Source organism: Chlamydotis macqueenii, chromosome 19 (assembly GCF_036417535.1).
Source record: "Chlamydotis macqueenii isolate bChlMac1 chromosome 19, bChlMac1.mat, whole genome shotgun sequence".
In the NCBI taxonomy this organism is placed as follows: Eukaryota; Metazoa; Chordata; class Aves; order Otidiformes; family Otididae; genus Chlamydotis; species Chlamydotis macqueenii.
Genome location: NC_141574.1, coordinates 5,555,783 through 5,571,489, shown reverse-complemented (window position 1 = coordinate 5,571,489; position 15,707 = coordinate 5,555,783). Strand labels below are relative to the sequence as shown.

The following is a 15,707-nucleotide window of genomic DNA, read 5'->3' as shown; positions in this document are numbered from 1 at the left end:
AACGTGTTATAGCTGACCTTGTATGACTCAAGACTTCTGACACCACTTGTTAATGAAACAAAACAATAAAAGTGGTCATAAGACCATTGCAGATGAGGAGCGAAAGAATAAAATGAAGAACAAATTCCATTTCAGTAAGTCAGTGTGTCAGCAGTTTCTAGTTCCAATTTGCAAGTATTCACAACTCAGCTGCCTGAGTTTTCTCCAAATCAACATTTAGCACAGCTGGCTCTGGCCTGGGCAGAGGGTGCACAATCAAAATTTAAGGGAAGAAAAAAAAAAAAAAGGGGGAGAGGGGTGTCAATTAAAATGAACAGGTGAAGAGCAACCTCGCAAACTGTTTCACAGCTGGAAGAGGAGTAAGTGCATATTAAAACCCGGGGCACACTGCAAACTGTGGAATGACTACTCAACTCATTTTTTGCTGGGTACCCTATTTTAGCGGGTGCCCGCCCCGCTCCAGGGGCTCCGCGGGGGCAGCGTGCCCGGCTGCGGGGCACCACCGGCCCAGCCCTGCTGCAGGCCGGGCCCCTGCCCACCGCCCGCCCGGTTATGTAAATGGAAATTTCAAGGGGAAAAAAATAAAATAAAATACATGTACGCGGCATTCTGGCTCTTCTTGTAATCACGCGCTTGCTTTGAAGCCACACAAGCCCCCACATGGGATTTTTTTAAGACGCCCCAGCAGTGAGGCGGGAGCTCCGGCCCTGCCCGGGAGTCCCCTCCCAACTCCCCCGCCCTGGCCGGGGCTGCCCGGCCACCGCCTCTGCGGCCCATCGCACCGGTCGCCCCGGCCGGCTCAGCGCAGCCCCTCTCCCGGCCGGCCCGGGGCGAGCGGCCCCGGCGCCCCCCACGGCTCCGGGGCGGCGGCCCAGCAGGAGGCCGAAGGCCGTCGGGCCGGGCCGGCCCCACCAGGCCGCGCCGCCTCCCCGCTCCCACCGCCGGGCCCCTCCGCCTTATCTGACTCATTGATTTTTACCCTCATCAATTTTTAACCAGCGCCTCACCCCCTCACCTTCCACCACCCCCACATTCCCCCCCCCCCGCCCCGCACCCCGGCGCGGCCCGGGCGGGGGGCAGCGCCCCTCTGCTCGGCGCGGCCCGGCCCCACGTGCCCGGCGGGCGGCGGCGGTGCCGGCGGGCCCCGCGGCTCCCGCAGCCGCGCCGGCCCCAACATGGCGGACAGGAAGCGGCCCCAGCGCGGCGGAGAAGCTTCCAGCCGGGCCGGGGGAGGAGGAGAAGGAGGAGGAGGAGGAGAAGGCGGAGGAGGAGGGCCCCGCCGCCGCCGCCCCGCGAAGGTCACAGGCCCCGGCCCGCCGCCCGCCCCGACCTGTTCTCCGCTTCGGCGTCTCCTGGTGCTGCGGGCCGCCGTGCTTGTGCTCGTGTCGGAGCGGCGGCTTGGGCTGGGCTCGGCCGTCGGGCGGCGGCAGGTAGGCGCTCTGCGGGTGGTGGTGGTGGTGGTGGCCGTAGTAGTAGTAATGGTGGTGATGGTGGTGGTGGGGCTGCTCCTCCATGGGGGGCGGCTGGCGGGGCCGGGGCCGGGCCGGGCTGGGCGCTCGCTGGCTGGGCCGTGCGGCTCCGGCGCTGGGACGCGGCTGGCGCGGGGGAGACGGCGGGACTGGCAGTGCCCGCCCTGCAATCAGCGAACCGCGCCGCCGCGACCGCCCCCCGCCCCGCCCCGCCCCGGCCGCCCGGCGGAAAAGGAAGCGGCGGCGGAGAAGAGGCCAGGCCGGGCGGGGATGAGCCGGCGTGGCCCGGGCAGACCCCGCCCGGCCGATTCCCCCCCCCCACCCCTACCCCGTTCCCGGGGGGCAGCGGTAGGTGAGGCCGCGCTGCCTGAGATGGGGTCGCACCCTCCCCTCCCTCCCCGCGGCAAACGGGGCCGAGCCGGAAAACGGAGCCACGCCGAAGCCACCTCCTTTCCCCGGCCCTCGCCGCTGAGTCAGGCCCCGCGGCTCCGCTTCCAGAGAAGCGCGGTGTTTCGTAACCGGGCCGTGCGGTGCGCGTCCCCGGTTTTACCGTAAACGAGCGGATAAACCGCGCCCCGCTGGAGCAGGGCGGGTATTAGCGTGCCCCCCACCCCCCCCCCCCGGCTGGGGCGGGGGGATTCGGCCGGGAACACCGGGTTTCCAGCCGCGGCGGCGGGGAAGGCGGGAGCAGCGGCGGCCGGGGGAAGCCGCCGGGGTGCCGGCTCCGCTCCCGGGCTCCACCCGCAGCCCGCCCGGCAGCAGCGCAGCCCGCACGGACCCCGCCCCGAGCGCCGTGCGGGTCCTGCACCGCTGACGGAAAAGTAGGTTCCTGCCCACTGCCGAGAGCGGCACCGCAGATCGTGACTGATGCTCAGAAAAAAAAAAAACCAAACAAAAAAAACCCAACAACAACCCCCACAGGTCGTTGGAGAGCCTGAGAGTGGAAGGGGAAAGCAAGGTGAAATTTGTCAAAATTTGTACCATGTTTCATAGCCTTTCAAACCACTGATAATCCCCACAGAAGCATCTTCAGGGGGGTGCTGGGCAGCCAAATCACCTGAACTCCTGCCTCTGCTCCACTGCAGGGGGAAAAGCCCTGCAAGACTTTCCCCTTGCATCACCTCTCTGGCCAACAGGTCCCAGTTCCCTGGGAGTTTGCAGAGTGCGAACAGACCCAAAGATTCTCCAGAGACATCCAGGCAGCACCAAGCAAAGGGTTTTGGTTTGAATGCAGAGCGGTGAGGAGCCGAGGCAGAAGGTAACGAGGATGGCAGCAGAAGGGCAGGAAGAGGGATGGGAGACCCCCGACCCACACACAGAGGCTGGAGCCTCAGGCAGAGCCCTGCTCAGAGCTACTTGCTGCTCGGGTGGGATTAATTACCCCAAAATACTCACAGTGTGCACCACAGAAAACAGATGAAGAGTGACAAAATAAAATGGGATCATGTCATTAAACACTGCTATAATTAATGTGCACAAAAAGAATAAACAGGCTGCATAGACAATCTTAAAAATGGTATTTCCTCACTTCTCAGGGCTTGCACTTGCAGCTTTAAACCCCTGCTCTATTTTTTTTTTTTGGTATTTTAATAAAGTAAACAAAATTAATAAAGTTCCTGTGTCCAGAAAGCCCTATCAGACTTTGGCTCTGTTCTGCTGGGCACTGTAGAAAAGACAGAGCCCCTGCCCGGAGATTTTACAGTTCCCAAATTTCATTTCAACAGACCACAGTTGAAAGTTTATGCCTCAAGCTCCCCACTCCACCCTCCTCTTTAATACATAGGAGGTAAAACTTTTCCTACCAGAAATACCAACTTCTACATTAATATAGAGGATTTTTTTCAAGATTTGAGGTATCAAAATATCACGAGTTTTGTGCTAAACGGGCCCCACAGTTTGCATTTCTTTCAGCACAATGCAAAGCAATTTAAAATGCGGTGAAACCATTTAAGCAAGCAGCTATGAACTCTGGGCTTTACTCGTGCTCTCAGGAATAACGGTCCTTTCAAACGCTGACTCATAGAGTGGCCTCACACTGCTTAAAATGAGGAGTCAGGCTTTAATCACAGTTGACATTTTATTGGTGGTTTGGAAGAATTTTTTTTTAATATAAGGAACTGTCTTGAAGACATGAACTTCAAAAGACTCTGTAGAAAGCAAACAATGACAGACAAATCAGCTCTCCACACACGTGTACCAGAAATCCAAACACAGAGGGCAGTGGGTTGTTGCTTTGTCTTTCAGGAAGAAACTATTTTGCAGCTTAGAAGCGTCGCGTTGTCCGTTATATTATCTAAAGCTTGCAAAAATAGATTTAAATAAAAAATTCCAAAAATAATACAGCCTGGCACCCATCACCTTCAGTAACACACCCAGCAAACCAAGCACAGCCACCCCACACCACGAGGTGGGTAACTGCACACGCGTCTTCGAGGGGGCTCGCCACCCTCCTTGGGGCAGGGATGATTTTGGAGGAACTACGAGTTCCAGCATGCAGTGCTGCTCCACAGCCTGCCGTCTCCTCCCTGCCATGCTGGGACATGCAGTCTCCAGAAGCCATACTTCGTATTAATCCCATCGTTAGCACAACGTTGCACCAGTACCGCTGCATATTAATATTCAACAGTTCGGGACGCATTCTCCGGAGCTGTGGAAAAGGGAAACCGGAGACTTCCATGCCTCCTCGTCTGCAGCAGTCTTCCTCCTTACTGCTCTGGGAGTTTGGCAAGCCAGCAGGGTCTCATGCAAAGGAAAAAGGTAATTTTCCTCGGAATTCCACACCCAGGGTTGCCACATCCAGGCACAAAGTTGGGCACAGCCAGCATAATTCCTAGGTCAGTAATTTATTCAAAACTTTATTTTATAAAGCTTTGAAGTAGATGGCTTTTCAGAGAACCTGCCATTTAAAGCTGCAAAATCAAGGCAGCAAGGAACGAATCAACTGCTACAGAAAGCAAGAGAAAGTTTTCCTGGAGAGTCTGAGCTAAGTTTTGAATTAATATGAAAATGCAGTTAAACTAGGAAGCTATTCCTGTGATTTTCTAAGAACAAGTTTCCTTTCAAAGCCAATCCTCTTTAAGACACTACATTTAATTTCCATTAAGGGTTTTCAGGTAAGTTAAAACTGAAACCCATGAAAATAAAAATCCTGGCTTTGTAATATTTTTTGTGTCTGTCTCCTGTTTAAAACTCAGAATTGGAAAACATCAAAATGACCATATTTATGGATATTGGGAAGGGCTCTTATACAAAGTATGTGTGGCATTTATTTACATTTTTCTGCCCCAGTGTTTTCATTTACAGCACGGGTTCAGATTTGCAAAATTCTCTATATTCTAACATTTCCAACCTAGGAAAGCACTCAAGCAGATGTTTCCAAGTATGTTTATAACCATACTATTCAAAACCTTGCCACATTTGGCCCCAAAATCTAATGTATTTCAGTACAGTGCAGTCATGATTTACCAGTTGATATGTGCTGGAGGAAGACTAACTGCTTCTGCGATCCAAGTCAAGATGGATGAAGGGGTGACACTGCTCCTTGCAGCCTTCTGCTTGACCAGGGGCACAGCTAGCCTCACAAGCTCACAATACTGGCCTTCGAAATTACGTTCAGGTAAGGTGGAGCCTCTCCTTGAGTCCATTTTTGTTCTCTGCTGTGTACATTATTTATAGGTACAAAGCCAGTTTCTTTAAAGACTTCTCCCTCTAGAGACAGCTTGATAGTAGACTTTGGGTTAGAGGTCTTAAAAAGCAGACAAAAAAAAAAAAAAAAGATTTAACCCCTAACTGAACGGTAGGAATGGATATTGTGAACACGTATCTTTCCCATCCCTAACAATTTAAGCATTTCCATGTAATAGCACATGCTGAATTAAGATATTGTTTTTCTAAAACCTTAATTTCCAAATGCAATAAGCACACTACGTTAATCCTTCATTCACTCTCCTGAAAATCAAGGTGGCCCAGCACCAAAAATAACCATAGGGCACAGTTCTGTGAGGCAGCAAAACTGACATAAGGGCTAGCTGCTCCCACAGGGAAGGTCATCTCTCCCCCTGCCTGCCTCTGCCCTGCCCTCACAGCAGCACTGGTGCTTCTCTGAGCCTGTTTGAGAAATTAAACTAAAAAGCAATTCTTCAGATGAAAAAGTGGACATTTTTATTCTGGTTAAGCTTCCTGAGCTATTTCACTGAGGAGCCAGACAAGCATTAAGAATGGGCTGTCACTGCAACAACTCGGGAGTTGCCTTCTACAGCCAAGCCTGTTGCTGGGATGATCCCTTCTGGGAATCGGGCAGTGGGGACACAGCTGGGGTTGCAGCCACTTAAGCCATCTAATTTTATTTTGTTCCTATTAGTGAGTCAGTCCCCTCGAGTGCCCGAAGAGGGATGGCGTGACCACCCTTCAAAGCGCTTTGAACAAGACATAACAGAACGGCTGTAACCAGTGGGATGACTTCTGGTGGCTACATCCATTGTTTAACAGGACGAGATCTGAGGAACGTCCCCTGTTGTAAACACACTGAAGTGTTCACACAGGCATGAGTAACATCTGCTGCCAATATCTGCATGAAAAATTGTTTACTAGAGTGCAATCATATAAACTGGAGGCAGCTGCTTGGTCACATAAAAGAAGCAGCGCAGGAGGCAGGCTAGCAGGCTGGCCTCAGCCACGTCTCATCATTACTTGTCTGGGATTTCAAAGAATCCTGGCTCCGGGCTTCCAGACAATTCTGGATCTCCTCCTGCTTCCTAGGATCATCACAGGGACCACAGAGAAACCCACACAAACACCTTCCAAGGTGCTCTCGCTGATAGGGCCTGACACTCAGGCAGTCTAGCCTGACTTACACGGGGGATTGTACCAGACCCTGCTTGCAGTAGACTTTGACCTCTGGAAGACAAATGAGAAAAAGCTCAATCCACAAATCCCAAGCACTTTTTATCTTGTTATACAACACAACAGTCACAAGGTCGCTAGTCACTTACATTTCATTCGCACTGCATTTGGATACCAAGCACTTATGATTTTGAAATGGGGATTTTTTTTTTTTTTTTTGTTATTTTTAAAATATACGTTGAGTCTGTCTGCATCAGGCACATAGAGACTTAAATCCTTGTGTTTGGACGCAGGGTCTCCAACCTAACAACACCCAGCATTGGCAGAACATTGACTATGGAAGGGTGATTATTTGAGTTATTTCTACAATGGCTGCTTCATTATGTGACACAGGGCAATGACAGTTGACTACAAGATTAGGGATTGAGGAGAGTCTTGTCTGAAGGAAAAATTATTAAAAGGACTGGGACCATTCTCCTCTGAGGGAATGAATAAAAAAGTTCACAGTGAAGGTATTAAAGAATGCATAGCCTAGCGAGAGCAGTTTGAGAACTTTTGTTCCCCTTATCTCAAAACATAGGAGCGCAAGAACAGGAAGGGGAAAAAAAAAAGTAAATTAAAAGATAAGCAATGACATTTTAATGCTTTGCATAAAATATATATGGAATTCACTGACACGCAGAATAGTGAAGAGCAAGGTATTATTAGTATTCTCAGAGGATGGACATAATTCAGCTAAAAGTAAATATTTAACATCTAAAATAGAGGTTTTAGAAGGATTATTTATCATTCTTCAGGGCACAAGTGAGCTTCTACCTCTTAGGATTTAAGAGGAGATTTCTGCTAGGTATCCAGCACCTGGAGGGCTCAAATAGAAGCAGGAGGCACAATTTACTCCTAATAAAACAATCTACTCTGAAAAACTCATGAACTGAATATAATCTGGCTCTAGCTAGACAGGGAGGAAGACGCAAGGCACCAGCAACCAGTAATGACTGGCAAGGCAAGCAACGGTCACTGTGCAGCAGATGCCTGTTAATATCTCGATTCCATAGAGGGGTTCTTGCATCCTCAACTTAATGGATCTACGCTCCCATTTATAAAATTCAGGTATTTTAGTTACTAAATTACAACACTGCAGAAGAGAGTCAAAGGCTACCTCTCACCTCATCTTTAGCCCTACTTCCTTATCTTGGAATCTGGTCCACAGTGCCACTCTCGTTCTCCCACGCAGTTTCTTTACTTGACTGCTTACCTACTCGCGAGGGCTGGATTACAGGACAAAGGCTATTGTTCGCAGGAAAGGTTTGTGGAACAGCTATTCAGGCACAGCTCCCCAGGTGGGGATACAGTTCATATAGGCAAAAGAACTCACAAAACCATCTCCTTAAAAGGCAAACTACACCATCAGAATAAATCATCTCTACATCTTTGCTTTTTGCTGCAGGGTTAACTCCGGGATTTTTACATTCCAACCCGCATAACTATTCTGGCAACATTAGTAGTTCCTTGACCAGGAAGACAAGATGCACCAGGAAACAAACAAAAAACACCACAAAAAAAAAAAGGAAGGGAAAAAAAAAGAGCATGTTTTGTTTTGTTTTCTTAACAAACTGCTTCTCTTTTTTGCATACTGAAAGAGAACGAACCCATGAGCCATGAGCACTGGCTCGGTTAAAAATGGGAAGAACTGTGTCCAGAAGTCACCTCTGGGGTGGAGAACAGCAGCTGAATAGCAAAACACAGCAACCCTTACAAAAGGGTTTATTTACTACATGTATGGAACAAGAATATTATGTCCTAATGAAGCTGTAGTGAAACACAAGTAAAATCTAAAGACTTAATGTAAACAACTCACCTAGAATTGAACCAGAATTCTAGATAGAAGACCCCCACTCTACTGGCAAGAGTAGATTTCATACACTAAGTGAAATTAATAATATTCATTCTTCATTATCATCTTTACACTGGAATAGACCTCACGTCAGACCCAGGAAAGGATATGAGTCAATCCTTGACTAACTGGCTCTGATTCACTAAGGAACCAACATATATAAAATCACTCAAGATAAAAAAATGCTAAGGTTTGCCTCACTGATAATTTATCTAATGGCTGCTAAGATTGGAGTAATAGGAGAGAGATGAGAGAGAACAGCACTACATTGCTATGGAAACCGGAATTTTCAAAATAAATACCTTTGCAGAACGGAGGTTGCTGATCTAAAATAATCCATACTGGTTTTGACGTTACCTCCCTTTACCACAAGATCCATCCAGGCTGACCAGCCAGGCACAGGCAAAAAGCTTGCATGCGGTGATGCAGGATACCCCATGGCTCATCTTGCTTCTTCCCGTGCAGGTACGGAACCTGAATGGAAACCTCAGCGTTTGGTCTGATATCTGTACAGTTTTGGGGACCTTCCTGCCATGCAGGCAGTTTGGCCAGGCAAATGCAAAATGAATCCATAACCACTTGCAGTGGGAAGTGTTACCTTTATCCCACTGGACTGATAGTCCCAAATAATTGCAGAGTCTCTTTTTTTTTTTTATTTCAAGTGAACTAAGACAACACAATACATAAAGCTTTGTGAAGTTCCGATTCCCTTACTCACACTAGGAAACTCCTTACCCTGCAAATGGCTCCGCTGCAGTTACCGCTCAGGGTATCCGGTCCTTTGCTCCCTTGGTCCTGTTTTGGAAAGACAGTTGGTAATTCCCCACTTGTGCCTGGGCAAAGGGTTTCTCATTTCAGACACACACGTACCTCCACACCCATCTAGTACCATCTCACTGCTGCTGTAAACAAGTCCAGGCTCTAGAAATGCTGACTCACAGTGCAAGGACTATGGAAAATATTTAGAGTTGCTAAAGAAGTGAAGCCCGGCAGGTTTCCTGCCCGTCCTCCTTATCTGCGAGCCCCTTGCCACGACAGGCTGTAATGAAGGACCTTGCTTCCTGAGAGGAGGCAAAGAGTAGGTACTTGCTTCCTAAAGACAGCCCTGATTCCTCTGAATTCCCAGCTGCTAGCTAGCAATTGGAGGCAGGAGAAGAAAACTCCCAGTGCTTAAAAGCACAGGGCTACAGATGTTGAGATTGATGGCTCCTGGGTAGGCTCTCTCCCTAATGCGGCATCACTCAGTTGAGTGCGTTTCCTGGGAAATGGTCAAGTTCCTTTAAAATGCCTCAGTATTTGCTACGGAAGGCTATTCTTTACCTATAGACTTTACTGAACTGGATTTAGCTCCGATTCCTGCCTTCAGCATAGCTGAGTCAGTGCAGACAGGCAAATCACTATTTGCTTTGGGAGGGTTTGCCACCAATCGAGACACAGGCAAGCAGCACCGGGTGCAAATTATGGTTTACTGCGGGCATGCCAGCACAAGCAGGCAAGGCGAGGGACCCATGCTCGCGCGGAACTGCGGGGACGGCGGAGAGCAGCGCGGGGAGATCTGCGCTATCTAGGCGGGAGCCAGTCCTGGTGCATTCTGCCTGTGTTAGCACACTGCTGCACCCAAACTAATCGGCTCTGGATCTCATCCAAACGACAGGCTGACTGCCCACCACGTCAACAGCCTGTTTTTCCCACTGGGAAATGACCTCCTGTTGCAAAAGGCAGAGAGCATTTAGGGAAACAACAAAGTTTTATACCCACACAATTTACGTGGCAAGCTACTCCTGAAATCCCAAGAAGCATGGTGCCTTTAGGACTGGCTGGGATGGGCATGTTGCTGAGCTACCTCCTCCTCCTCCCATTACCTACGCAGCTCATTTGCAAAGAAGCAGAGGCTGATGAGCTACATTTGCAAGCTGGGCAGGGCAGACCAGGGAGCAACTCTCACTGAATGGAAGGAGCAGGCTGTGGCCAGAGCTGTATTGCAGTGCTCGGAAATGACTGTGCTAAACAGTCATGGGAGTGGTATCGAGTTGATTTTACCTATCACCTATTCTAACTACAGTCTGCAATCAACGTGGCCTGTAGCTTCCAAACGCGGTAGAAGCACACAGCTAGGGATGCAGAGCTTCCTTTTTTATTGGCAACTGATTTTAAGCTCAGCTTAGCTGTGCATCAAACAAAATCCTCAGTGAGCTGATCTTGCTCACTATTCTCTTTATACTGGTCAATTTGGAGATGCATTTGGCTGAAGTCTCCCTCTTTCAAGGCAACAGGAGCCATTTTGTATAGGCAGAGACTGCGGCTGGTCCTGCAAGGTGCTCACAGCAGTTTGAGACCAGTAACGACGGTGCTTTTGCTGTATTTATAGTGCTTACTCAAAGCAAACCTGAGGTCCTATCAGTCCTCATCTCAGAGAACCACTGCTACAGTGAAGATGGTTCAGTGTGAAGGTGGCCCTACGCAAAGAATAGATCGGATCGTAAATGCAGAACAGCTGCTGAAGCAGAATGCGAGGAAAAGAAGCAATGATGTTGCTGGGCAGAGAAAAGCATCACAAGAGCTTACAGATAGCCTCCTTTCTCCAAAGGCACATGCGCACTGCTGTCATTCAGTCACATTTCTCTCAAGCTTCCTGGTAGCAGCATCAGCAAGTGTGTTCTGTCACATCTGACTGGCTACAGGACTCTGTCCTCGTCTGACAGTAATGACCTGGCCTCAATTTTTCACAATTTTGCCACCTCCTTCCTCTCGTTCAGCACTATAAAATCACTAGGCATGAAACCTGCAGCACAAAGGAAATTCTCGCTAGCAGAGGCTGCTGCAGTACTCTTCCCTCAGCAGCGCAGACGACTGCAGGCATGACAAACCCCTCATAACCTACATTAGATTCCCGTAACGTTTCAAATCAGGCACTTAACTTCCAGACTTGGCTGAGACTTATCTCCATGGCCAGACTTAGCACACACAACAGAGACTAAAACTCTGAGGATCACAGTGAGCAGCTTTGCTCCTTTGCTAAAATGTAATGCTTTGCAAACAGCAGACAGTTCAACTCCACAAAAACAGCCCTTTTTTTGGCCCAAGAACAAATATTGAAATCCCCGTAGAATTAAAGGCCATCCAGATGGGGACACGTGGGCCATCTCCACATGCAAATTGCACTGTAAAAGATCAACCTGCTGGTGGAACGGGACAGAAGACACTTGACATTGCCGTGGCCATAGCTTCCCACTCACCACTGGCCAGAGGTGATGTCACGGGCTGCGTTCACTGTCTGGAGATGAGGAGCAAGAAACACACTGCTGTTGACTGGCTGGCCAGTCCCGTGACACTCCTGACACAGGCCACAGCGAGACAGAAACAGGCAGACTGCTGCCTCTTAAGCATCACGGAAATAAAACCCTAGGGAGAAGTGGTCTGTGCAGAGTATCTTGGTCAGTGGCAGAGGGTCTGCCCAGGCCTCCGATGTTTTTGTCCCTCTCTCTTGCTGTACCTCCTCCGTCCTTTCCCACCCTTTATCACCACTCTTTCCTCAAGGCTGCTTAGCAAATTAAACTGCTGCTGTTCCCTTTGTTTACCCAGTTCTACCTGCACTGAACAGCAGCAAGAGTGCTCTCCCACTGATGTCACCACTACCTTTAAGAAAAAAGCTGACCTGCAAGCTATTTTTAGCCACATTGTAAAGTTGTGGAGCTATTTTGGTAACATCTCTGTGCTGTAAGCTGCAGGACACTGACAGGCTCTGTGTTTGCCTAGGGCAACAGGGGCTTTAACTGTGAATGAGAACAGCCTGTGCCTTTGCACTAAGGCTTCTCTGCCCTTCCTATGCCATAGGACTCTTTACACCAAGATTTGATTTCTCATCTTTTCAGAACAGAGCAACACATCTTCCTGGATTCTGCTGCAATACCAGAGGCTCTGTAGGGCCTTTGCATTGTTGTCCTCTAGCTTTCTTTGTTCCTAGGTCTGCAGAAGGTGCTATTTCTGTGGGTCCCTCACTTGCTAGGCAGAGACAGGTACAATTATGAGTTCACAAAGACACCGGACAAGATTTTATCAATCTTCCTTTGCATCAGATCAATAAACATTAGGCTAGTGGCTGCAGAGAAGTCAGGTGCACCTAACTCCACGGAGGCAGAAGGAAGAGCAGAAAGGAACCATGAGCATAGCAACACGTTGTTCTGAACACAGACTAATGCCTGGCAGCTCTGGGGCACATCCAGGGCATCGGGCAGAAGGTGCCTGGTCTAGACAGTTGTTTTCTCTAGCGTGCCCAAGGGTCGGCTGCCAAGTTTGCTGGGGCTATGTAGCAGGTGCAAAGCACAGGCAGGGTAGAAGCCAAAGCAACTGGATTTAATAGAATGAAAGCCATAGATGCAAAAGGAAGCCTGAAGGACAGGAAACATGAGGTAAATAGAGAAGAAACAAGAAAATCTCAAACTGGTGTGTTTAGGACAGGGACGGATGAGTCAGCTCTAGAAAGGAGGAACAAGGGAGTAACTGTACATGCAAGTTTTTGAACAGCTGTCAGCCATCCCTCCCCAGAAAACTCCTCCAAGGACTACGGCTGTCTTCAGCTATAGTGTGTGTTTTCCCAAGGCATTTCAGATAGATGTATGACTGTTAATACCACTGTCCTGTTTGGGGCAAGCCCCTCATGCAGCAAGAGGAACAAGAATTTCATCAAGTCTTTCAAAGTCTCTCTCATGTATTTTCCCCCCAACTTTCTCCTAAAGGTTCTTCTTTAAGAGTTCTGACACTAAAACCTACATCCTGCTGCTAAGGTGAGCCACTCCTCACTCTACTGATGCAACTAGCACCTGTTTTCATGAGCCAGCACAACCTACATCTCTCTTCCACAGCAGGATCCCCACCTGCTAACAAGATGGACTGTCCCAGGCAAACACTGGCAACCTGTTGCAAACAAGGACGTGATTTACAGAGCATCACTGTATTTCACCAGGTACTTCAGTGGAAGAAGCTGTTTTAACTCCTTTGGTCCCAGGCAAGCATTAATCATTTGTGCTATCTACATTACAATCTTCATGCTAGTGAAATCAGCTGACCATTAACTAATATTTTCTGCAAATTAAATGTTAATATGTAATATTTAATATAATATGTACATTTCACTTAGTTTAGTAAGAATTTAACTTTTTACTCAGTAGATGGAAATGGCATAGACAGAATACTACTGTTCAATATGATATTATTTTAGTAGGACAGAACAGAACTGCCCAGTTCAGATCAGACATAGGGACGCGTCCAGCAGCAATACGTCAAGACCCGTTGAGTCAAAAAGCTCAGTTAAGTGGTTTGTGTTTCAGCTTCCCCCAGAGCTATGCACAAGACTAGCAGCAGTGAAAACATTTTGGTGAGATGAAATAACATAGCAACACGTTGCATTCTTTCCCTGCTGAGCCTTGCTTTGGGACACTGCGTAAGCGGGATAACAAACACAGCACGACAAGAACGGACAGAACAGACAACCCGTCAGCTCCTGCGTGGCAGACCCATGTTGCTGCTAACAGAGCATTTCCAGTGTAGGGAGTGAACTAGTTTACCTTTCATTACCTGTCTAGATCCTTAGATTTCATTCATTTCCACACAATTTATCTTACTGCGAGAGTGTTACTGGAATAATCACTTGCCTCCACCAGTTATTTAATGAAGATGACATATCTCCATCTCCACAATACAGCTATTTTACTAGTGAACATAAAGAAAATGCATTTTTAAATATCCCGACACCTCTTCTTTCTTTTTTTTCTGGGATGGAAACACCAGGCGTACAGTAACAAATCACAGGCAGCTCACCCCATAGACGTAGTCAGAGGTCGTCCACCAATTGTGTGCATCCAGACAAGTGCACACAATGTGCTGTAGCTGACAACTGCAATTGTTCCAAGGCTCCTCTAGGGAGTGCAGTCGTAAAGGAAGAAGTGAAAACTGCAGCACACATGCCAGCTGGTAACCGGTGACTCAGGATATCAGGCAGTCACAAATGGTGTCTGTCCATTTCCAGCTGAACGCAGGGAGCAGCAATGAGGTTTGAGCTTGATATAAGAGCAGGATTCCACTAGAACCCGAAGTATGCTTTAGTACGTGAAAGAAAAGTCTGCCAAGACACTAAAAACCAAGATGTAAATAAAGCAATAGGACTTCAAACACTGGATCAATCATTTAACCCAACACACCCACAGCTGAATGCAGCAGGGACAGCACTGCTACGGGGCTTCTATCTCTTGCCCACTCGTATACCACGCTGTACGTCCATCAGATCATCCAGGGAAGGCAAGCTCAGTCTGAAAACATCATTTAGGCCTTGGCCTCTGTGCAAAGTACAGCAGAGATACAAAATACAGCTAGTTCTAGGAACAGGTATGTATGTGCACATCTCTGTACTAGAAACCAGGCAGAGCCATCAACTTATTTCACCCCGGATTCACAGAACAGCTAAGTAGATAGTATCTGGCTGATCTTCGTGGTAAGGAACCATGGATGAAAAGGCGTAAGGTTGTCTATTTCCTCCTTACAAACCACATGCATGCTTCAACTCTATGACCTTCTATGCCTTCCTTAAAGAAGGAAGTGAACATAAAATGCATCCTCTTGAAGCAGTGTCCTGCTGCCCTGCTGTACCAGACACTCTTTACTTTTCTAAGTAAGTGCTGCATAAAGAAGCTGCTGTCACAATAATTAGGGGTGCACAGTGATCCACTGAAGGAGAGATTTCTGCAAGACCCTTGCTCTCTCACAGGGTGCCAGGCTCTGGGTTCCTCACTGGAGCCTGTGAGCAGCAGCAGCTTTGAGGACAGTGGATTTGGGAAGCCAAGAGGCAGCAACCGTTGCTGCTTAAGGATAAAGCTGCCAGCCTGGCACTGATAACTGTGCCACATACAGAAATAACCTGTAGCAAAACAGGACAGACATTCACATATCCTAAGGACAGCAACTGGACCGGTGGCCAGAAATTTTGCTTTCAGCCAGGCATTCAGGCAGCAGCAGATACCTGTGGGACAAGGCCACACTTCTGCTTTTAGAGTTCCCTCTGTAGCAGGTGAGAGGACGACAGCTTCTGCTGTGCGTGTTACTAGATGTGGGTTCTGCAATTAAAATGCCAGCAGCTGGCTCAGTTCAGACTGAGCAGCATTATGAATATCTGCTAGCATGTAACAGCCCATGGGAAGGAGGTAGAGGCACTGAGCACAAGCTTCATGTTTACTCAGCAAGCAACAGCTGAAAAGAACCATCTGATTTCTAAACTGTTGCCTCCCACTTTTTGTCTCATCATCACGCTACAGATCTAAGGTACCACAAGCTCATTCACTCATCCACTCATTTTATTATAGCCCCTCGTGCTGTTTTCTCACCTGTCTCCCTCAACCAGCATACCAGAAGCCCTAGGTACTGACACAGGGGAGGGGAGAGGAAAAAAAAAAGAGAGAGAGAGAAAGCATCTAGAAGCTGTGATAAAGAAAAAGGAACCATCACCTCTTTCT

General features: G+C 48.5%; 1 protein-coding gene across 3 annotated transcripts in view; it reads right to left on the bottom strand.

The window, feature by feature from the left end:
- Positions 1-15,707, bottom strand: part of NUFIP2 (nuclear FMR1 interacting protein 2) — a 36,293-nt gene that overhangs the window by 14,715 nt on the left and 5,871 nt on the right. For 2 of the 3 annotated variants that reach the window (XM_086762825.1, XM_086762826.1), the window contains exon 1: positions 1,331-1,654. The exons of the other annotated variant lie outside the window; for it this stretch is intronic. In XM_086762825.1, coding sequence (XP_086618951.1) covers positions 1,331-1,514 — 184 coding nt within the window. In that variant the 5' untranslated portion in view covers positions 1,515-1,654. Of the gene's footprint in view, positions 1-1,330; positions 1,655-15,707 lie in introns of those variants that run through there. 3 annotated transcript variants of the gene reach the window in all.